Here is a 23,285-nt window from a genome sequence, read left to right as displayed (position 1 = left end):
TTAAGTTCCCAAATAAAGCAATCAAGAAGCCGCTTCCCTGCACAGGAATGGTATTGCCTGAGTTACAAATGCAATGGCACGTCGAGAAATTTCGGTGCCGAATTTCCCCGGCAACTGGCTATAAAAACTGCCGTTTCGCAACTTCTGTAGATGACGGAAGTAAATAAGTTTCTAATTAAACAAGTTGTACAAGTTTCGCCGTAAGTTTGTTGCACCTAAACAGGTAAGAAATGCTGACAGTCTGTAAAAATAGTGAGAGTTTAAACGGGGTTTACATGTCGTATTTTTATTTATTTGTTGAGGCACAGCACAAAAGCCCAAGGCACCGACACGGTATGCCGTCGCATTCTTGGCAATCCTTTTGCCGTTTCTCCGGTCGCAAACAGTGTGCGATCTGGGTTCAATATCTAGCTTACCATCTGTGCTGTACAATCAAAGTGGAATAAAACACTTGCATGTAAATGGGATTAACGAAACAGTTGATGTTTTTCAAGGTTATGCCGTCTGCAGTTTGCAGAAATGTAAAAAATGTACCCGAGTGTTCACTGTAGGCCCATGGAGTTGGCGCGTCAATCGGAAGGAAAAGTGTACGTGTGTGACGTGCTTGCTGTAGGCCTACAATGTATAGATTCAGTCAACCGTCGTCGATCGTCTATACATCATGGCATGCATTCTAAACTAGGCCTATAGTATGTTGTAATTGTTAGGTTTTTTTCAAATTACTAAAGGAAACTCATATTGTGTTCTGCTTTCTGTTTCTGTTTTAATGCATGGCGATTAGCTTCCAATATTCATGTATATACATGTATCAAAGTCACATCATCTCAAGGTAGTGTCTTCCTGAGGCATTCTTCACAAACAAAGCAACATTGTGACACTAACAAGGGGATATTTATATTGTCACAGAGGTATAGAGACTGTGAGTTGAACTGTGAAGGTTGAGAAAACGTTAGATGGGTCTTGTGGCAGTTAATTTCAGAATTCCATTTCTACAGCGTGGTGTGTGTACGTGCATTTTGAGTCGTCAGACAATGCGCTCACATCACTTCAGTTTTTACTGCGTGAAGTCAGACATCATTTTTTTGAATGGAATTTGGGGAAAAGTAAAGTCAGTCTTACGCTCATTTATCACAGAATTTATTGTTTGTTGCATTCAACTATTTTGAAATGAGTCAAACTTGTGCATGAGCTTTAGAATGTAATTTGTAAACATTCAAGTCAAACAGATTTGATTTGACAAGGTTTTGAAGAATCTGTCCAAATTAAGAAAAGCAGGATTTTAAATGCATATGAATAACTTGAAGCTATAGCATACATGTAGCTTTCTGTTCAAAAGAAGATTAGATTATTGTTTAAAAGTACCGATGAAAATTAGCAGGCAAGTACAACATCATACTCGCACATCCATGTACAGGTGAAGTCACCTGATACCTTTCAGATTTCATATTTGGCTACTTTCACCAATTTCCTTGAATGCATTAATGCTATAGTAGTACAGTTGCAGTATTTTTAGAATAGATGGAATATTTGTTTTGCTTTAACTCTTTGAGGTCCATAAAGTTTCAGTGCCTGGAGGTTGGATTTTTGCAGATTCAGTGCATGAGCTGTACATGTATTTGTGTGTCTGATGCCCTAATTTGGTTGCAGCCAGTGGAAAAATTTGTTAGTGCATTAGTTCACAGCGTTGGATCAAAATAGTGCCTTTAAATATTCTTGCGCCTGTACCATAGACCTGTACAGTGTACGTCATTACCAGAGCATTAAATTGCTTTGCAAAATGAAGCCTGCTGGGTGCATCTATGTTTGTGCACAAACCTATGGATATCCTGAAACCTTGTATGGGTTTTGTTTATGTACATCTTTGTATTGTAAAAGTTGCATTTTGCGATTTGTATGCATAAAATGTAAGCCTATATACACTGCAGGTACTAAATTACATGTGAATGACAGAAAATGGGTTGTATTGTATTTGTCAATGTTTGACTGGTGTGCTGCATTTACAGTACATAATTTATTATTTGTTCCATCTTATTTTATGATCTTCTGCAAGAACTTGGTGTGCCAGATTTTATTGGAATGTTGCTCGCAAATGGCTTATTCCAAATGTCTGTGCCACAGAGATGTCAATAATTCTGTGCATGGAGAAGAATGAATTACATGTATCACTTTGAGTAATTTAATATACATTGTACATGTACTCTGGTCTCCCAAAGTCTAATGATTTGATTTCCTTCTCACAGGTGACTACAGGCTTTCCAATAAGTACATCTAAATATTGAGCCATCAGCAGACAGATTAGGTGTCATCATGGTCGAATACTACAACGTACTCGGCGTCTCCAGAAACGCATCGCTTGAGGATATCAAAAAAGCGTAAGTAATCACACAAAGTTGGGTAGCACATGTACAAAAAAACTGAACTACATTAACCTTAACCCCCTAGGGTGTATGGAAAATCGTATTGAAATTGGAGGATTTGGGACTGTTAGGGTTAAAGATGTCATGGAGGACAGGACATGTAAATGTCTGGATATTGAATACTGTACTAATTGCACCTTGTACCTTGTAGATAAATACCTAACATTCCTTATTGGATAGAAATAGAAGATTGATGAGGGTGGTACCAGTATATTGCATGATGGGACTGCTTAACTCCATTGATTAATGCTTGGAAATTTAACATAAATGAATGAATGGGGCGATGTACATGTATTTTGGAGAATATTTTTTGTTGGTGAGGAGATGTTTTGTGAGAAACGCTGTTTTTTTTATCAAACTTGTCAAAAATGTGTGAACTTTTTCCCCATTTTGGAGAGTAGAACAACTAAATTGTGTTTTAATAATTGTGCTTACATTGTGTACATTTTGAGAAAGGCAAAATGGTAGTCATTTTTATTTTGCTACTCTTCTAGAAAGTTTGAAAGTGAAATGGATGAAGAAATATTTTAAGAGCAAAATTTCTCTACAGAATGTTGTAATATCCTAGGAAGGACAGTTGATTACAATCACAACAAATCAGCCAACTTTCTGTAAATATTTAACCATCATGGATGCTTTTTCTGCTCTAGCAAATGCTCCCGTGCACTAGATCACATTGAGATCATCTGCAAATTCCATAAATTGCACAATTTGTGCACGGCGTATAAATGTACACGAGCTATTGAATTAACATGTACATATAGAGCATATGTCTGCCCTGTGTATACGTTGTACATAGTTGAGCTGGGCTTCCACCACAGACATGACAGAGTGAATATTTTCACATGCAGCATACTGAACCTTTTTGAAATACCTTGGCTATGATGTATAGTTAGTGAAACAGCTTATTTATATCGAATTGGGAATTTATCATTGGAACAGAAGCATTGGTCAAAATGTCATGTTCTGGGATCATGCGATAAGTGCACCGTGTGTTTCTTAAATGCGTGTACATTTACGGTCAGTAATACAGATGGCTGTGAACATGTAATCTTGAGTATTTTTATTTAAAGTAGTTACATTGTTTGCAGTTTCTTTATTTGTAAATAATGTTAATATACTGGCTACAGAATTTAAGGAAGTCATATTTTAATTTAAAATGGCAGCATTTTTCCAACATTGTACATGTATTTTCTCATCAAATTAATTAAGTTCATCAAGTTGGCCCCCATTGTGGCTCTGGGCTTTGAAAACCCTTTGCCAATCCCTTGACATTTTTGTGATGAATAGTTCAAAGAAACTGTTGTGTAACACAATATGCAAATTCAGTGACCCCTGTCAAACATCAAAGCCTGCATAAAGTTCACTTCATAATCTTCCACAATCCTTTCAGACTTTCCTGTGAATTTTGAAAGACTTTGGAAGGTCAGTTGTCAAAGGTCATCCGAACTATCGTACATTTTCAGTAGAAAAACTACATGTACATGTATGTTCATGGATCCATCTCTGCGACAGGAAAGCCGGATGCTTGAAATTATGAATGTGAGGTACAATCCATCTTGTGTTTTGTCAGGCTGCTGTTTTACTCAAGTAGGTCAGGGTCATACGTGTATTTACTCAGTTTGTGACTCAGAATTGTAAAGCTGTTTCATCATTTTTCATGAATTTAGACATTTCACCAGACATTTTTAATTCCCCAGGTATTTTTTGGCCCGACCTTTCCTGTGCCAGAATTGGGCACTGTTGTGTGAACAAGTTTTGTAAACAGTGTACATGTACTGCACCAATACTGACCAAAAAATATGATGTTTTCATAGTTTCAATTAATCCATGCTAAACCTTGAGCATGTGAAAAATGATATTGAAATTCAGGACTGTTTAACCACCTTGAATTCAGGACTGTTTAACCACCTTGAAGTTGAAAAGTGCTGGAGGATATCATTAACCCTAACAGTCCTCAGTCCTCCAACAGGTGAAGGATTGAGGAGTGTTGGGGTTAATGTGATTTAAATTGCTGAGTATTTACACACAAAGTAATATGAGGGGTTCTGCCCAAACTTTTGTGGTGTGTCCACCTTTAGATATCGGAAGAAAGCATTGAAATGGCATCCGGACAAAAATCCAAATAACCAAAAAGAAGCTGAGAGGCGGTTTAAGGAGATAGCTGAGGCCTACGAGGTGCTCTCAGACAGTAAGTCACACTTTGGTTTTCCTTAATCAGGCATGCTACTTTTCCTTGGATCAGCTGATGTCCTTGTTTTTCACTTCACATTCATGCCATGGAGAATTGAAAACTACTGGACAAAGTCTTGTAAAGATTGGAATTTCCTTGTTATTTGTCAAAGCTGAAGCTGCATGCCTGTTAAAATCTCAGCCCGAGTCCAAAGTATGAAATGTGTAAAAAAAAATTCTGATTACGTGTACGATCGAATGATACTATTATATTAACTCTGTGCCTTTGTTTTGTCAGAATTGGCACAATAATACAGCAACTCCTAGGCATTTGTATGGTTCTGTTCTACACTGTGTGGATTACGAGGTTTCCTGATTGGATTTGTTTTCTTTCCAGAGAGCAAGAGGGATACTTATGACAGATATGGCATTGAGGGTCTTAAGCGAGGAGGTACGCCATTCCACCGTAAGAATTTTCTGACTTAGGCTTTTAATCAATAAAAACTTGGTCCTGGTTGGGTAAAGGGAAGGATTGTAATTTATAGCCAACTCTTAGAAGATATTGTAAAACAAAACAAAAAACCCCACGGAAATGCTGTTTTTTCTGTTGGAAGTATTGATTGAATGAGTCAGTGTGTAATTACAGTATCATTTATAGTTGTATTTCTTGTATTGAAATCAAATATTCCTCAAAAGTGCCCTAGACACTGAAGCTCGTAAGCCTGAAGGAACCTGTAGATAGGCAATGAGAAGCAGTCACAGTTTTAGAGGGGGGGGGAACCACAGAAGCATTTTCTGGTTAAAATCCAAGGAATCAGGTAGGGACCGAAACCCAAAGGCGAAGAAAGAAGCATTACGCCAACCTTACCTGATCCCCTGTAGTACACATGCTCCAAATAAAGCGCATCCTGGGCCATTTGAGTATGTACACACAAGGCCCTGTTAGTGCCATTGCATGCTCACATGCACTGAACGTGTTTGATGAGCTGGCTTGACATCCGGTCCTTTGTTCACGATTGACGTGAACAAACTTAGCCATTGTTAGAATCATCTAAATTGGAATGAAGAATGTTTTTCATGCTGTCCTGAAAAATATAGGTACAGTATTCCAGTGTGAGAATATTCATATGTGCTACTGCGAAATGGGCATTGCTTCTTCCATCAAATAATTGCCAGAAACAAGGGCTCATACTCATTAGGACAATGCCATGTTCCAAGAGACGTATCTCAATAAGAACAGCAGCATTTCAAGCTGAGAGCCATTTCCTTGAAGACAACTCCAAGGAGGTGCCATTCCTGCAGGGCCATCAAACTCACCGTTCTTAACTTGAGCATGGGTGTCACTTTGGCAAGTCACCCCGCTGTTCAGAGAGGAAGGTAACGCCCATGCACCACCAGTCACCTGCGTGCACATAGGATGGTCCTGCAGTAATGGCTCCTAATTCTGGTTGCCGGATTTATTTATTTTTCCCAGCTCGGTGTTATTAATTCAACAGTGACCAATTTTGGGCAATGTTTTATTAACTGTGTAATATTTATGTTTGTATAGGACCCGCAGCGAGTGATTTTGGCTTCCACGACTTTGGCAACTTTGGCGGCAACTTCCACTTCACATTCAGAAGTCCAGAAGATATCTTCAAAGAATTCTTTGGAACCAGTGATCCCTTTGCTGCTTTCTTTGAAGGTAGAATATTTTTTGATGAAGTTTCTTGAGTTGAGGAAGGAGTGGATTTCCTTCAGGATTGCTGTTGTGTTGATTATCCATTAACTTCTCATATGCAGATTTATTTAAAGTTTGTCGTCGTTTTTACAGATTCGAGGATGGGTTCATCACAGAGGGGGCACGGTAACCTGTTCCAGGATTCATTTGGGAGGTCCGGGTTCCCAGGTCACGGGTAAGTCTCATCACATATTTTACCAGATCATTGTGGGTGATTTTTCTCAAGCCTTCTTGACCATTCTAGCACACCAGCTTAACTAGATTTCATGACGTCATTCTGAAAGCATTCTGTTAGCAGTTCATATTTTTTGGTTACCATTAACAGGAGGTACATGTAAGGAAAGCTAACAAAATTGCTGAACACACCTTACACCAGGTTTCCCGTCAAACACCCGTAATGATTGATGTGTATTTCATTTGAATGGTTTTCAACTGATTTCTAACTGTGTATAAAATCTGTTCAGCAATTTTCCATGTCACACTCCCGTACGCACCGTCGATATATCGAAATTATCGATATGGGTTTGATATCAATATATTGCCGATGTTAGTCACTTGGTAAAATTGATATATATCGAAAATAGCAGATTTGGGAGAAAAGTCAAAAATATTGAAACTTTGAAAACATCGATGTTGAGAAATATATCGAAAATATCGCTACTGAGGAACAAACTTTATTGAAAAATATGAAAGTGCATCCAAAAATTACCGTATTTTTTGATAAGCCACGGCTTACGTTGCTTCTCACGCTGAGTGAAAAATGTCCCTGTAGCTCATACTCCGGGTGGTTTATACGGCGACATTTGAAGAATAAATTCAGTCACCTATCTCAGTCTCGCACTCGATAATTCGCGTAAACTTTAATGAAAATATCACAAAATTGGATCACGCCATTATGGTGTAGGGGTGTACCCTTAGAACACGTTACTAGCAATTCACGCTTGTTAGAATACCTTGAAAAATAAAATGAATAAAATTCAATATATCAATAATATTGATATAAAAATTCGATATACAGGTATCGGTCATAATACGGTATCGACTGTGCCTACACTCCCGTGACTTCCAGCAGGCTTCATTTCTTATTTTAATCATTCCTAAACTGCTACTAGATCCTTGGTTTGTGCAAATTTGCTGAAAAACTTTATTGAAGCATACTGATCATAATTCTAAATCAGTTTTTCATTACCTATACTGAACACTGCTCATTATACTCAACCGTTCTGCAGTTGTTGCCAACTGAAACCGTGTGCCAGCTTTGTTCACGGGTAAATTCTCACAGGGAGTGGAATATACAGCTCGGTCTGAGACGGAGCATTTTGACTTGTTTCTTCATCTATTTCCCTTCCATCCTATCTCTCACAATCCCCCTTCAGTCCTCTTACCACCACCAGTATCTTCACTCCCTTCGGAGATCCTTGGAGTTTTTTCCAACCTCGTGGGTAAGAAAAGAGAAAAACAGTGCTCACAGAATCCTGTGATCTCCTTGTGCTAAAGCGTTGTGCTCATGAATAGACATGAGTGTTTTAAGCCTGTTTTGGCTCTGAGCAACATCCATTGGTGGCACTGTGCATAATCTTGGGAAGCTGGCGAGGGCGCTTGATGTGTGTATTAACTCTTAAAAGTCAGGCCTGCTCACAAGCAGGGGCAAACTAAAATCAGTTTGTGATCTGTTCATCACATCTCTGGAGACACAGCTTTCTGCATATAGAGAATGCATCCATTCTGTGTGCTGCTTCATGATTGTGTAGGAGAGCATTGGGTCAAGAGTTAGCTTGGCTCACAGCAGGAAGATGACGTCATCAGAGTACACGTGCACCTGTAGTAGTCCAACCTTCAAAGATCAAGAGAGCCCTCTGTTGGTTCTTTTGTTTATTATGTTCTTCTGCAACATGCATTTAGATGTTCATTTTCCCAAAAAGCTATTGCCTTGCTGTTGTCATGAGGGGCAAACAGTGAAGACCATTACCAGATGAACCCAAACGTACAACTTGGATACAAAGATCACAATTTTATTTGTGGAATTTGATGTCAACGGAGGACTCAAATTTAATGCACATTAAGAACTGAAAAAGTCATGGCAAGTCATGGAAATTTGTTTTCCAGGCCTGGAAAAGTCATGGAATTTTTTAAAATGACTAAAGTCATGGAAAAGTCATAAAACACTGATTTCTATCATCAGAAATAAGCGCATAAATCTGTCATTGTATTTGCAACCTAAAAGGCCAAATAGTCCAAGAAATTGCGTTATTTAGGTGCAGGAACCCTGAAGAAGGAACATGTATGCATTAGAGACAGCTGTACACTAAGCATGTAGTGTTTCATTCTCATGTGCTAACATACTGTACTGCCTGTGATACTAATGCACTTACAAAGAACTAATAACATTTCACATGTAATACACCTCTTGTTGTCTGAATGTAAGTTAGATAGTAGACACATTTCAGTAGAAAAGAATAAGTTTGCCTTCTGTGTAAATTCGGTTTAAAAGACCATGAAGTTGACTACCAACTAATTTTTAAAAAGATTGCTGAGTCTATTTGGTTAGCCCTTGTTAAATGACCAATGCTGTTGAACATGTTCTTGTAGTGCCAGAGATGCAAATTAACCAAAACTTGATTTATTGCAGAGTCATCTTGATGTACCATTAGCCACCACCCCACCCCCCTTAAAAAAAACACCCCCTTAAAAAAACCAGGTTCCACATGTAGTTTTTTATTTAGTTGATTGTAGCCCAAATGTGACAACTAATAGTTTCAATTTGCCTGTTGCCCCCTCCGTTTGAAACCTGGCTCCTCCCCCCTTGTTGATGTACCTTGTTCTCCGTGATCTGTCGTCAATGCTTGGATTTTGTCGTCAATGCATGGATTTTGTCGTCAATGCTTGGATTTTGTCGTCAATGCTTGGATTTTGTCATCAATGCTTGGATTTTGACATGTCTGCCTGCATGATGGCTGTCTGTGCAGTGCTCATAGTTCATTCTTCTCTTCGAGTTTTGACAACGGTTTTGGTGATTTTGGGCCAGGGTAAGTACACCACTAAAAGGCCTTTTGTTTTTTGAGACAAGAAGATTCAAGTCAATTATTGAGTGTAAAGTCACCTTGTACAATTTCTGGCAAAACCCAAAATTGTAAAACAATGACAGAGGGACTGTTCCATCCCATCCTTTAACTGATGCAAACTGCTCAATTTTATCTACAGGTTCACATCATTTTCGTCGTCATCTTCGTTTGGCAGCAGTCCAGGAAATATGCGGAGTGTGTCGACATCAACAAAAATGATAAACGGAAAAAAGATCAAAACGACAAAGTAAGTTGATCTGGTAGTTCACTCCATTCCTCTCAAAGCTTAGCTTGCCTTGTTTTGAGATGATGAAAGCATAGTTTTGCAGATAATGACTTCTAGCCATCTTTTTTGTGGTAGAATTATCGAAAATGGGCAAGAGACAGTCATCAATGAAGAGGATGGAAAGATCACATCAAAGACAATCAACGGTGAACTTCAGCCAATGTTAGCCAACTAAAGCAGCCCCCTTGGTTTTGTCCAATGCTTTGTCACTGGAATCGAAGCTTACATGCTACCTTTGAACTAGCTACTTTCTGGATCGATTGTGATCTGTTGAAAGTTGTCTTTTACAGAGTCAAGTATACAATCTGCACTGTGTGCACAGTTCAGCGGATTTTGAATGTTACTGGAGTGAACAGTCTCATGCTCAACCAGTGATCCTGCCTTTGAAGAAGTCCAGCCCTTCATCCGCTTGTCCAATTTCATATTCTTTATCTCATTATATTTTCAAAGAGCAGTGATATGTGGGTCATAAACCCTGTAGAATTTTGAAGCAATAGCTTGACAACTTCAGCTACACCGTCGCATTGAGTTCTACATTTAATAGGAATGGTCTAATCGAACATTCATCATCCCTGAAAGACTGCAAGTCTTGCGTTATAGCCGTTTGAACACTGAACCTGCATTTAACACTTTTTCTACCAGTTTTTATATAGAGTTCTCCGAGAGCAAACTAAAGGTTTCAAGTCGTGTACAGAGTATTCGTGCCTGTTTTTGTAACCAGTGGACAGCAACAAATTTGTACGTATTGGCTGACCGTACTTTGCTCCTGAAAGGCGGAAGTTACCGGAAAAGGATGGGAATAGCAAAAATATTAACTTACTGTAAGAAATGCACAGGTGCATGAGAATAAACGAGTAGGTTTTAGGGGTTTTATTTTCAAGTGAAGTCAAACTGAAGTTCAGTTGAAGGATTATGACAATTATCCTCTCGAATGTTATTTTCTTTCGTGTTTATTTCTTCTGATGTTCAGCCTTTAGTAGAAAAAGATCAATTGTATAAATTATTTGAAATCATTTCAGACTAAGTTTGTGACTTCGTGTACTAATTTGCATGCTCCTAAACAGTTTGAATCAACAAAGAACAAAAGATGTAGGACACTTTCTCGAAATGTTCATATCAGTTTTACACTGATGTAAATACATGAGGCTTTGTCATGTACTGCCATGTATTACATTGTATATAAACCCTTTATGACCATTGTGTGGTTTCTTGAGATAAAATACCACCCCCCGTGTTTTGCCAGCACATCAGAGGCAACCGAACCTTTAAACATTACCTTTATTTATTTGAGCGTGAAATTTCAGTTGTATGAATAACCGATGAAGTTACAATGAGGCATGGAGTTGGACTCAGGAGATCGATCATCGGTAATGATTTTATGTTGGCCTTCAGTTCATTTCTGTCAATCTCCGATTAGTTTATAAATCATCCTTGAACTCGAGTAATGAACGTGTGCAAGCTACATGACTTCGTGCTTTTCCCAAAATGATGTTGCCCCGTTGACATCAAATAGGATAATAATACACACTTTTGCATCATTTAGTTTGTGGAATGAATCTAGACTGGAAAGATGATCAATTTCATGTCCTCATTGTTGTCGTTTTGACAAGGAACAGTTTGAATAGATTATTGAAACTAATTTGCTGTATTTATGACGCTCTGGCCTAGATCGCATATGTTGTTTGAACATTTTAAAGATTACCTTTATTTATTTATGTAAATATTTTTTCCTGCACTTCTTATAATAGAGTTGAGCGTGCGTAATATGCAGGTTCGCTTACTCGTGTGCGGATAAAGAAACAATAAAACGCGACTAAATGATGTATTTCAGTTCCCAGTTGTTTTGTATTTTTGAACTACAAATTAATTTCGGAGGAGAACTATGTATCGAGAATATAAAGGTTGGAATGAACTTCTTTTCCTATTCTGTTTGCCTCTTGAATAAACCATCCTAAATCTCGTTCCGGCGTACCAATATAAATTGTAATGAGATACATTTACATAAATATAAAAGTTACCTTCTCATCACGTGAAGCGCGAACGTGAACTGACTTTGATAATAATGTGTTAGCAGAAAAGACAATGCACACCAAGGTTTGTGGTTTTTCACTTCACTATGTGAGAAGAAATACCAAGAGGGTTATTGGAGCTATATTAAGACATTTATCTGCCTACTGCACCGAAGGGGACCCGATAACTACGAATTAAGATTAAATTAATCCCTCGCTCAAACAGTCTCTGAGCTCCTCAGAGGCAAAGTACATAATTATGATTTGTTTTTTGCAAGTCCGCTTCATCCAGTGCAACAAAGGATTTTATAGTTAGCTGCAAGGAATGATAGAGTTGAAACAGCAATTGGAAGTTGTTCGCTGCTGCGTCGAAACGTTGAGCGGGCTTGATGTACTGTTCGTGGACCCGAATGTTCTGTAGTTATCCATGTGTCTGAAGTTTGAAACTGGATTGTGACTGGAAATAGTACTTAATGCAATACTTATACCTTGTAAATCATATGGCTGTAGCACACTAAGAATTTACCAAATGCAAACTAGTTGCGCCGAACGCAGCCGCCATTTTGATCCCGTTTCAAAGATTAACGCTATCCCATAAGCTGCATCTGGTTTGCTTTTTCAAGGGAACGAGGATCCAGTCTTTGCCGTCTTGAACACCGAAGCTTTTGATTTGACCGGCTTTAGGAAATGCTAATGAGTTTTACCGACTGATTCTTGTTCTTTAATTACGGTTGCAGTTGTCCAGACTGACTTTGAATATCAGGCCCTTTGAACGTGGATTTGTATGGAAGATTCGTGTGAATTTTAAACTTATTTTGAAATTTGGTAAAAAAGGTGATCACCTTTGAAGACTCTGTGTCACTTTGTTCCGGCGAAGATGTCTAGATTCATTCAAATAACGTTCCTTTATGGACTGCTTGCTTGTAACTCGGTACTGTCGCTCGCCATTCTCAATACAACCATCGCTTCACCAACAAGTTTTGAATCAACACTACCAGCCGATAACTCGACTAACAGCCTCGTTCCTGCCATCGATCAAATGATGAGCGATCTCGAGGACATCTTAAGCGGCTTGAATATCACCATTCCGCTGCCCTTGAATGTGAGTGGGGAGTGCGATCTGCCGACTATTGCACCGCCTGAGGAAATAGAGAGAGTGCGCTCTGAGAATGAGGGCTTGCCCATCGAATGTAGAAAGGGTAAGTGCTCCACTCTTCCCTTTTGTATTTTTCATCGCTCTGGAATAAGTATTCAGGGGATGACATAATGGTCAATGGTGTCAGCGGTGGGATACAGATGCTGTAGCGGCAATTTACGCACTGGAGGGGGAAGATTACGTTGTCGTAATTGGTTCATTTAGTATTTCAGGACGAAGGGGGAAATGATTTCAAACCTCTTAAATAAGTTCAGTTCTCCAAATCACCTGAGTTGACCTTAATATTTTTCAACCAAGAGAAGTTAAATCTCAAGTCAGGGGAAGGGGTCTTACGCTGTGTTTGTTCAATGAAGGTTAGCATGATTATCTCGTTTGAGGACAAGATGCTACGCCACAGACGCAGTAGCCACGAGTTCTAGTTTTATTTTTTCATGCCAACCTATTATTTTCCAATACCGGCAAGGAAGAAATGGGGTGCAAACAATCAAAGATTTCAACCTACTTTGCTTAAAATAGTAGTGTACATACACATGTAGTAAACCTTAAATTAGTCATTATTTTGCTGACACAGAAATAGCAAGTAATGTATAAGTTGAGTAATATGGCCATGCATCTACTGGAGTAATACGAGTACATTATTTTAAGTCCTGCATGTACTATTGTTTTACATCAAAGCTGCATTAGAGTGCCCTACTTTTTATCATCACTACAAAAACAGGCCTACAATCGTTCATTATTATCTAAACACTGGATTTAACCAAAACATTTCTCATTTATCTTTACCAAAATGCGTTTTATTACATGGTACATCTTGATTTATGTCGTATTGTATCTCAGTCAATCGTAAGTCGGTGCATGTCCATAAAAAACAATCCAGTATACGTCGCAAGTCGAGTCATAAATTATTCAGATGAACTTGGACAAAAGTATTCTGTTTACACAGTTCACCGTATCAGGCCCATTTGTGTGACTGGTCTTAAGAACAAAGTGTAATGCAAGTTTATTTAGATCACATTTTACAAAATACATGAATTCTTCAAACTGCGGTTTATGCGAATTGAAATGCCAACACATTAATTGCGGTTTGTTATCAACAAGTAACGTTTACGAATAGCAAAGATCATACGGTTAATACAACTATGCACACATTGTTTTCCAAACTCAATGGCAGATCTAACTGTTAATAATGATGTGGCCCACCATTTTACAACCAGATTGAAAATTTATTACCTGTTAAATGGAAAGTACCTGGTCTAATGCACACATACAAACCATGCCTTCTACAACTTTCATTGCCCATTAATACCAAAGCTTTCTGCCAAGAAAATATCGTTTAGTTTGGATCACTTGATATAAAAATTAACACGGGGGGAGAGGAATCGTCGAACACCAAAATTACCTACTTCAGCCTGGTTTTGGAATAGTATGCTTACGAAAATAAGAGATTCAGGTAAATTGACATCAGTGCATGTGCACTTCCTGTCCCCCTCGTGTTACACGCCTCGCCTTCATGCACACTTGAAAATTATTTTGATTCACTTTAACCCAGGAAGTGTGAAAACTGCATCTACCCATAAATAGGTTGAGATAATTAATTTCTGATTTATTTGTCACTTACAAAATGGATCCAATTGTTAACGATAGTTGTGTTATTTATTAGTCCATACGCCCTCTACCCATACTCTGCCAACGGTCATTCCCAATCGTGGTATGCTTACAGCCGTGCATATTTAGCTGTATGTCCCTGTAAACAATTGACATTCATTTAATGCTTATCCAGCATTGCATATGTCGTCATTTCTGTATCAGCATGGCTTAAGCATCTACGCAGCTTGGTTTTACATCATTGTTTTATACTCCCACAAACCAGTGTCATCCAGTACCAATAATTTACCGTCTGGAGAAAATCCCATGTCTCTTGGATTTTTCAAACATTCGCAACTCATTGAGTCGAGGTGCGCTGTTCCACCTTTGTTGAACTTCAAGATCATAGGTGGAATTGCAACATAAATGTTACCAGGTGCATCACAGCACACCAACCCAGGCAAAGTGCCCTTACACGGTACAGGAAATGTGAACATTTCTTTCCCATTGAAGTCGAGGCATCTAACCCGAAGCTCATCGTTAGAGCTGTCTGGATATGTATAAATCAGTTGTTTGTTATGCATGGTCATATGTTGACCAATGTTTGGCGCATGTATTGTTCTGATGAGGAAACCACTTACATAATGGAGAGAGATCTTGTGACTGTCTTTATAACCCACTGCGATCAGTTCACCAGCTGCAAGACATGTAGGCTTACTGCTGATATCTGCCTCCTCACCCGGCATGAATTCAGAACAAGAATCATTGTTTTCCACAATCTTAACTGCAGGACTGTCTAAAATTGATAGATCGTTTGAATAAAATCCACCTGTATAACTTGCAATAACAGTGGGATTTTGGGCTTGAGGTAGTTTCCTTTTTGCAGAAAATGATGAACTAGACCTATCAGAAATCAATTGACGGCATCCTCCAAAAACCACTTCATTGCCAGAAAGTGCCTTAAAACATTGATACTTTTTATTCATAGTTATTTTGATCCTTTCCCACTTGTCCTCTAATAACAAAGTCCCAAGCTCACCAACAACCTCACTTTCCTTAAACCCAATAAGTGACTTTGCATGCTTTATACCTGCAGTTTTCTGAAGGTTGATCTGTTCTCTGAGATCTTGTAATAGTTCCATTTGTGAGTCAAGAGCTTCGTAGCAACTTGCTGTTTCCATGACCCTTCTGACCCTGCTAACCACCTGTTCTGCTGTTATTGGATAAGCGAAGTGCTTGTCTCTTTCATAAAAGGTATCTTGGACTTTCTGCCTCGTTTGTTGCTCTTTCTTCCTGATTTTAGTAATCTCACTCTCCGCTTTCAGTGAAATTTGTATCTTTGTACTTCTGAGCCTCGTTGCCAGTCTTGCACGTGAGTGACTTGTCGACAATGGATTTTCGTCGATGAACTTTTTTAGGCTCTCTTCTGTTTGACCAATTGCATCATGAACTGCTCGTTTGCATTTGTAGTAAGCTTCGTCAATGCTGCTATGGAAGTGTGTGGAAGGCCTATGATTAGAATCGGTGCATTTATTGCAGATAAGAACATCGCATGACTTGCAGAACAGGCAGAGTTCATGATCCGGGTGTTCCTTACACTTAGGTACACGATCTTCAAGCTTACCGTCAGGCCCTAACTCTGCCAAAGTCGCAACTTTGTGATTCTGTAAAGATGCGAGTCTGTTATGTGCTTTTTCGCATTCCTGGCAAAGATAATGCTCACAATCCATACATCGAGAAATGGCCTCATTCTCTTCATCACAGGCCTGGCATATAATCTTCTGATTAAAACTCTGATCTTCATCTTGGGTTTCCGTTGTGGTCACAACCTTTTGGGAGCAAAGTAGTCCGTCAACCCCTCTTTCGGGCAGAAGGGTTTCTTCTCGACACAAAGGGCAAGCAATGTTTTCACCGTACTCACCTCGTGCCTGTTTGAGTTCTTGGAGACATTTCAGGCAGAAGTTGTGAGAGCAGTTCAGTTGCCGAGGGTCTTTAAATCCAGAGAGGCAGATGGAGCATTTATTGATTTTCTTCGGATCCTCCTCCAGCATGTCCAGTGGTGTCTCCGATACTCCACCCTCTGCCATTGTGTAATCAGGTGGTGTGTTCCGTCAGGGCCAATAGGGAGGAACACTGTCATAGAAAGTGAAAGTAAAATTAAGCTGAAATAATTGAATAAAATGGCTTACAGTGGTAACACCCATGCCTTGGTCATTGCATTGATTCAGTTACATAAGTTAACCTGGATTGTCGTATGATATAGCCTATTTTGATTCAGATTCGGAACGACAATACGAAAATCACCGAATTAATTGCACTCACCCAAGGCAGACGGCTGAAAATATTTCTCTAAGGACTAAAACTCTAGGTGAAACTACAGCTATCTGTTACGACATGCTCGAATTCCTGATCACCTCGTTGACAAAAAAGATTGTGACACACACCGCGGATGTGGTCACGCCAGCGCATACAGTGCAATATCACAATACATGCAAAATACATGAACATGCTTCATGCATTATATAGAGAAAGATGGCGGAAATTCCATGAAAGGTAACTTTGACCTGTGTACACGTGATCATGGCATGATATATTATCTTGAAATATGAGTGACGTATAAGTTGGCAATTAGACTGGAATCTCGTCCTGTAAACCCTTCAAACACAGTTTTATTGTTTTTAGCTGTTACTGATCTTCAATGCGTCTTGTTTTTGGCAGATATTTGTTTCCAGTCCACCTCAACTGATCTCAAGGGTAATTTTACCTGGGGAGATACTGTAGCTGGTGACTATGCTTTCTCGTACTGTCCAAACGGCCTCCGTAGACCCTACAACACCAGCGGTGATCGTCCGCTAGCTTTCCGGGCTTGCAACCCGCCAGCAACTTGCTGGCATTTCTTACCGAAGCCGCGTTTTCCCTGCAGTGAGCATTCGTACTGGGGAGACGCCAACACAACATTTTGCAGATGGAATTCAGACATCACCAATGAATTGGAAGATATTCTGTATGATTTGATCGAGCTACTCAAGAAAATGGTACAAGCCTTCTTTTGAACCTAAACTTCAACCCAACCCTACCTAATCCCACCCAGCCCACAGCCCAAGTCCATTCAGCACAACCAACCGAGCTCCGAGCTCAGTTTAGCGCAACTCAACCCAACTCCACCCATTCCCTAAACCCAACCCAACCCAGCTCAACTCACCTCAACTCGATCAAACAAATTCAACCTAATCTGCCCCATCCCGCTAATATGTCCCGAGAGTTCAGAAATCTTTAAAAAAAATTGGCCAATTCTATTTGAGGTTACAACCCACCCATCCTTACGGATGTCAATTTTTTTTTAACTCAATGTTCACCTAAACACTAAGCTCATAATTAATGCACAATGGCATTCTATAATCCAACAGGTCGATGAAAAAGAGGCTACTAACGTGACATCAGTTATTACCATCCTCCACAAAACCAACAGCATTCTCTCACTCACTGACCAACTGACTGTGGAAGACGTAACCCTGACAGCATCCATCATGGACCTATGCGTCACTTCTGGGGTAGATGACGTATTTCCGCTGCGCAGTGACGTAGGGTATGAGCTGGTTGCCATGGCTGACAACATTCTGAATATTGAGATAGGGATGCTGGAGACAGTACACAGTGCATGCACAAGGTTGGTGCTTGTAGGGAATCGAACCTACCAGCATTTGAGAGAGTGATTTGGCTCAAATCATCTTAATGAAAGGTCTTCAGTTTTCCTTTGATGTCGTCATTGTAGCTATGATGTATTCAATTAACTTCAGCGATGTAAAGAAAAAGAAGAAATAGGTTTGTGTGCGATCTTACATTTCAAGATTTGGAAGCCTACTGTAACGGCAGTTGTTTCTAAAGCAAGGTTAATTCACCAAGCCATACCACGATATTCAAAATTATACAGAGAACTTAACACATTTCTCTTGGCAAGGGTCCCCCAGTTTTATCCCAGTATCATGTAACTAAGAGGCACCAACGAGAAGTGTAGGTCTAATTTAAGCACTTTCGTTTCACCCTGCACAGTATTGCAAAAAGTCTACAGACTTATGCAGCCAACGTCAAGCTACCGGTCATCAGCCGCTTCGTCAAGCATTCCTTCAGTAACATCGTGTTGGAGATCAACGAACCATCCCGTGACCTCTTCACTTTACCAATAGAATTCAATTTCTTCAAACCCGAGTCACAGGCTGAGACGGTAGCCACAATCAGGTTTCCGTACTTTCTCCTAAATGGTGAGAAATAAATCTGCTCTTGAATATGTGAAAAGTTAGGATTTACCCGACAAGTTATACAATAACTCAGAAACCTATGGCTCGCTAATTGTTCACAGAGCCTTGGTAGATGTGAACTTCATCCCAGTAAAGTTGAGTCCTTGTATTTCCAGTTTTGGCTGTGTTCCTTCAGGTGGGTACCGTTATAAATCATTGGTACGTACTTTCTCTTTACATTTGGCCATCAAAACACTTTGAAATTTGTTTTAATTTTTTGCCCTTTTCTTCTGACCTCTTTCAGGATTTTTTCGAGATGCAGACCCAGTCAGCAACGAGACTGGCCCGGTGAAGCTACAAAGCGTTCCCGTCCCTGTGGTTCGGACAACTGCCACGGTCTACTACAACACCAAGTTCTTCACTGGTGATCTTTCCATTGAACTCCCTCTGGAAGATACCGTTTTACTCTATGCCAAGGTCTACAGTGATGGGGAGGAAGTGAAACAGCTGGAAGAACCGTTCTCGGTGACGTTTTACCACCCAGCGTCGGAAAACAAGGTAGGATCCAAGTCAAAGTCCAATGATTCCACTTTTGCATGTGTATGAATTGCATATTAAAATTCATATTTCCTGTACCGTCCATTTGGTGGATAACGTGTGTTTTTATGTTGTTCTTTGTGTGTAGTCCGTGTCATCCGATGTCCAGTGTGGAGCAGCTCGCCTCTCTCGGGACGAATCACAGAGATGGGGTCTCCTGGACAGAATCAACAAAGGTCCTTGTCGACAAACATAATCCTTGGTTTAACCCTACATCGGGTGAAATTTGTGAGGGAAGGAAAAGCGGCCTTCAAACCAAAGAGTTCCTGTTTGACAAGAGTAGTTCTGCGTGAATGCCTGCTTATCTTATCGGTATTCCAACAACGCATGCCCAATAAAACGAAGCGCAAGCGCGTCCGAGGTTATTCGGACGCGCGTGTGAGGTGCGCCCAATCAGCGCGGCCCTTTGCGGACTCACGCTCACTCAAGGACTCACTCATGCTTTATTCACGAATGACCGTTTGATATATCAAACTGGCTCATTATCGTCAGCTGATGTGACTCAGCTGTTTAGAGGAACTAATCCTTTCTGTACACAACTTGTGTCCTTTTTTTAATAGTTAATCTGGAGTGGGACTCATCTGCCTGTACGCTCAACTACACGAATGCCAACCAGACAGATTGTATCTGTAAAGTTCTTGATCTCCTAGGACTGATAAAAGATCTCATTCCCGTTCCTACTGAGCCACAGGTAAAAACATTCTGTACCAATGAGTCATAATTGAGATCAAAATTGGAGTATGTTAAGCTAACATCCGAGGGCCAAAGTTGTTCTCCTTTACGAACCACCGCTATAGCTTATATAATTATAATTATATTATATAATCATAACTAATATTCTTGTTCATAGACGACACAGGAGGTTCCTCAGGATCTCTTCGGATTTCTGGTGAGTCGCTTGTAATTTTTGATGAAATTGTCACAAGCTGATTTCAATAGCGCTTTTAATTTGATTATTTAAATCCTTGGATACGACATTAAGTTGAATCAAAATAAGAAGAGTTTTGTTCAGGCAGATCTCTGAGTTTTGAATTGAAGCCAGTACAATTCTGCCAGGTTGCGCGCAAATCACAGAATGTACGATTATTGTTAGAGTTAATCTGAAAAGGTTAAAACTATCCATTGGCTCCACAGAACTTCCCGTATTACGTAACATTGACTGCACTGTGTTACATCGGATACTACATTTCACTTATTAGCCTCCTTCTCGTCGTTGCGACCTATGCTGTGTTCCCGTGAGTATTTTGCTCGTTCCCAAATCAAAATTAGTTCAGGAAAATGTGGAAGTTTGAATTGACACCTACATCAAGCATCATTTTGTTTCAATAATTAATGCCGCTTTATAAAAGCTCTTGCTCGTAGAAGCTGGAAGGTAAGGAAGTTTTTTGTAGTCACATTAATTATAAATGCATAGGCCTATGTATATTTGAATGCACGCATGCTCTGCGCGTGTGTCCATTTGCCAAAGTTCTTTCAACTCCATTTTTACAGTCGAGTTCGCCGGGGTCGACCAACCTTGATCCTGATCAACCTGTGTGTTAGCATCTTGCTTCTTATCATCGTTCTCGTTACCTCGACAACCTACTCAAGCACTCTGATTGGCTGTCGTATCGCCAATAGTCTCCGGCTGTACTTCATATTGGTGTCGCTTATGTGGAACGGAGTGGAGGCATTCCACATGTACATCGCATTGGTTCGAGTGTTCTCCAGCCCCATCAGATATTTTGTGTTGAAATGTGGCGTGGTTGCTTGGGGTAAGAAAAAAATACCAACTAAATTATGGTTATCATTACCTGACCCTGTGGTGACTGCTAGATTGAAAAAAAAACTTCATTCATATTTGGATTTTCTTTCTAATTCTCTGCTCTTTTTCGATCAGGACTCCCGGCTCTTCTGATCGGATTGCCTCTAGCTTTCAATTTCGAAATTTACGACGGCACTTACAAAGATTGTGACTTTGTGTAAGTAACAATACCCGCTGTGTATGTGAGGGTTTTTTTCTCTAGTAAAATCAAAGTCCATCTATCAGATCTTATCTTATCACCAACTTTATCGACGATCTTCCCTTGCTTCCTCCACAGTTGTCAGTTATCTGCTGAGGCTTTCAGCTTCGTGTTTCTTACTCCCATGCTCGCTATCGTAATTTGTAACAGCGTCGTCTTCGTTATGGTACTGTGGATTATCTGCAAAATGTACGCCAGAGGTACGTGAACCTTAACTGCAAACCTGTTGGGGACTTCAAACAACTGAGGGCCCTTGTAAAGTGGGTAGGGCTTCTTGGAAGTCATGTCTGACTCGGAAAAACTGTACATGGCTCCCAGGCCGACAGGTAGAAGATCTGGGTGTGGCTTGTGCGAATAATTATTAGACAACGAAAAGTAGAAGTCGCGATAATCGAATCAGGGTTAAAAGAAAATGGGTGTGGTCAGTTGAGAAGTGGGTGTGGTGCATGATATATTTGGTGTGACTTCTGCTCGAATTAGAAATCCAGAGATTACTAAATGAGAGACTCGATGGTCTCAGACATTCTTCAACTGACCACAACTGGCCGCCACATGACAAGGCTTAAATGTTGGAGGTGCAAATCCCCCTCTATTCATTCCAGACGAGCGGCGGTCCCTCCTGACGCAGCTGATTGGTGCAGTAGCTTTGCTGGTTCTTCTTGGCATTAGCTGGGGATTCGGAGCATCAGCTGCCATCACATATACACAACCAGACGAAGACAATGTATCTGTTGGCTACTTCATACTTCAGGTCAGTGGAATTGAGATCTGTTTCCATGTTTCCAAATACTTGCATTCTCAGTGCTTTTTTATAGACTCATGACAAGACTGACAATTTTAAGATGTAAGCTATAGATGTAAGCAATAGTGTTGCTAGCCTGTCAGAACCGAGGTCTAAACGTTATCCACGTTACCATACCATTTTGCTGGTCTTTGGTTATAAAAGAAACTCCCCTCAGTGTCACCTTCTTTCTCCTTGACAGACGCTCTTCGTTCTAAGTGTGGCTTTCCAGGGTTTCTATATCTTCATCTTCCATTGTGTCCGGTACCACGACATCCGCAAGCAATGGCTTAAGACATTCCGCCCCTGCTGCAAGGTTTGTCGCTGCTCCCGTTGTCGCCAGACCAAACGAATTGACTGTGTGCTAGTTCCTGCCTCCACGCCCATGGCAACCCCAATGACGTCACCCATGACGTCACCTCTGACGTCACCCACATCGTCACCGGACGCATCAAGTGCAGGTTTAGAACTCGACAACGCGAGCCTAGAGTTAAACAGAGTTAAGGAGAATGATACGCACTTATGACGTATAGTTTGAAGTCACTGTCTTCATGAATCAGTCATTGACGTTACAATTTCACCAGGTTGGCCTAATAATTGACCCATTTTTTTCGAACTACCCAAAAACTGCTATTATTCAGTTTTTAAACAAAGTTTAACTTACACTACATTTTAAGAAAGAAAATGAAATATGGAGATTTTCCAAAAGCCCTTTTCCAAGTTGTACCTTGTCGATACAGTTGTCGAAAAATACAAAAAATACAATGTACATAGAAAATACAGTTGTGATTTCATAGACATTTTTGATTTGTGGACCAAGCTTAAAAATCAAGCTCCTGGAAAAGAATCTTAACTAGAGAATGACAAAGATTACATTTGTATGAAACTTCCTTTTATTTTGAAGCATAGCAACTAGAAACTGGTCATCTCAATTTTCTTTATTTCCGTTAAATGCTTAAGGATTGAATCCAAAATAAATCACTGTAGATAGGCCCCCCAAAAACTGATGGCACAGAGAAAAAAGTGAAGATTCAAATATTTGATAAACTTATTTGTTTTCTTTTGTGACTGGCACCGTCAATCAGTGTAAAATGTAAATAGGAAAAGGAAACAGCACGACACTCATGTTTGGAATGTGTCCTGGAAGTTAAGGTTGCAATAATAAAGTCCTACATTATGAAAGAAAATCATTGTCTACAATGTTCTGCGTGGTCGCTTTGGACTTTTGTTTCTTCGCGAACTGCCTTGAGGGTTTCTTTGTAT

At 39.8% G+C, this 23,285-nt stretch overlaps 3 protein-coding genes across 8 annotated transcripts; 2 read left to right on the top strand and 1 right to left on the bottom strand.

Annotated features, from left to right (window-relative positions):
• Window positions 1-50: 50 nt before the first annotated feature.
• Window positions 51-10,484, top strand: LOC110977666 (dnaJ homolog subfamily B member 6-like). 5 transcript variants are annotated; one of them, XM_022231983.2, is made up of 10 exons: window positions 51-223; window positions 2,241-2,372; window positions 4,499-4,608; window positions 4,987-5,040; window positions 6,139-6,273; window positions 6,403-6,484; window positions 7,686-7,751; window positions 9,276-9,335; window positions 9,511-9,618; window positions 9,733-10,484. In XM_022231983.2, the coding sequence occupies exons 2-10, from the start codon at window positions 2,308-2,310 to the stop codon at window positions 9,830-9,832; spliced, it is 780 nt and encodes a 259-aa protein (XP_022087675.1). In that variant the 5' UTR covers window positions 51-223; window positions 2,241-2,307; the 3' UTR covers window positions 9,833-10,484. The 5 variants fall into 5 exon arrangements, with proteins under 5 accessions (XP_022087675.1, XP_022087659.1, XP_022087684.1 ...); XM_022231967.2 differs by having other exon boundaries at window positions 4,987-5,055; XM_022231976.2 differs by lacking the exon at window positions 51-223 and adding an exon at window positions 564-587 and having other exon boundaries at window positions 4,987-5,055.
• Window positions 10,481-23,209, top strand: LOC110974640 (adhesion G protein-coupled receptor G6-like). Its single transcript, XM_022226446.2, has 14 exons — window positions 10,481-12,865; window positions 17,125-17,441; window positions 17,814-18,073; window positions 18,457-18,665; window positions 18,946-19,199; window positions 19,327-19,414; window positions 19,799-19,929; window positions 20,089-20,127; window positions 20,373-20,473; window positions 20,730-20,992; window positions 21,118-21,199; window positions 21,320-21,441; window positions 21,844-21,992; window positions 22,225-23,209. Exons 1-14 carry the CDS (start codon window positions 12,544-12,546, stop codon window positions 22,546-22,548), a joined length of 2,661 nt encoding a protein of 886 aa, XP_022082138.2. The 5' UTR covers window positions 10,481-12,543; the 3' UTR covers window positions 22,549-23,209.
• On the bottom strand, window positions 13,194-17,265 carry LOC147796259 (uncharacterized). 2 transcript variants are annotated; one of them, XM_087147882.1, is made up of 2 exons: window positions 17,171-17,265; window positions 13,194-16,539 (listed from the first exon to the last, which is right to left on the bottom strand). In XM_087147882.1, exon 2 carries the CDS (start codon window positions 16,491-16,493, stop codon window positions 14,661-14,663), a length of 1,833 nt encoding a protein of 610 aa, XP_087004008.1. In that variant the 5' UTR covers window positions 16,494-16,539; window positions 17,171-17,265; the 3' UTR covers window positions 13,194-14,660. The 2 variants fall into 2 exon arrangements, with proteins under 2 accessions (XP_087004008.1, XP_087004007.1); XM_087147881.1 differs by lacking the exon at window positions 17,171-17,265 and adding an exon at window positions 16,729-16,903.
• Window positions 23,210-23,285: the final 76 nt, after the last annotated feature.

Source organism: Acanthaster planci, linkage group LG17 (assembly GCF_054643075.1).
Source record: "Acanthaster planci isolate LZ-2023a linkage group LG17, COTS_SCS, whole genome shotgun sequence".
In the NCBI taxonomy this organism is placed as follows: Eukaryota; Metazoa; Echinodermata; class Asteroidea; order Valvatida; family Acanthasteridae; genus Acanthaster; species Acanthaster planci.
The sequence above is the reverse complement of the archived record's forward strand: the minus strand, read 5'-3'. Positions and strand labels throughout refer to the sequence as shown.

Bases quoted from the DNA above. Each gene is read 5' to 3' on its own strand.
- LOC110977666 (XM_022231967.2), top strand. From the start codon at position 2,308: ATGGTCGAATACTACAACGTACTCGGCGTCTCCAGAAACGCATCGCTT. The intron at 4,609-4,986 runs GTAAGTCACACT...TTTTCTTTCCAG, and splicing joins CTACGAGGTGCTCTCAGACA to AGAGCAAGAGGGATACTTAT. The intron at 6,274-6,402 runs GTAGAATATTTT...TCGTTTTTACAG, and splicing joins CTTTGCTGCTTTCTTTGAAG to ATTCGAGGATGGGTTCATCA.
- LOC110974640 (XM_022226446.2), top strand. From the start codon at position 12,544: ATGTCTAGATTCATTCAAATAACGTTCCTTTATGGACTGCTTGCTTGT. The intron at 17,442-17,813 runs GTACAAGCCTTC...ATAATCCAACAG, and splicing joins TCGAGCTACTCAAGAAAATG to GTCGATGAAAAAGAGGCTAC. The intron at 21,200-21,319 runs GTAAGTAACAAT...CTTCCTCCACAG, and splicing joins TACAAAGATTGTGACTTTGT to TTGTCAGTTATCTGCTGAGG.
- LOC147796259 (XM_087147882.1), bottom strand. From the start codon at position 16,493: ATGGCAGAGGGTGGAGTATCGGAGACACCACTGGACATGCTGGAGGAG.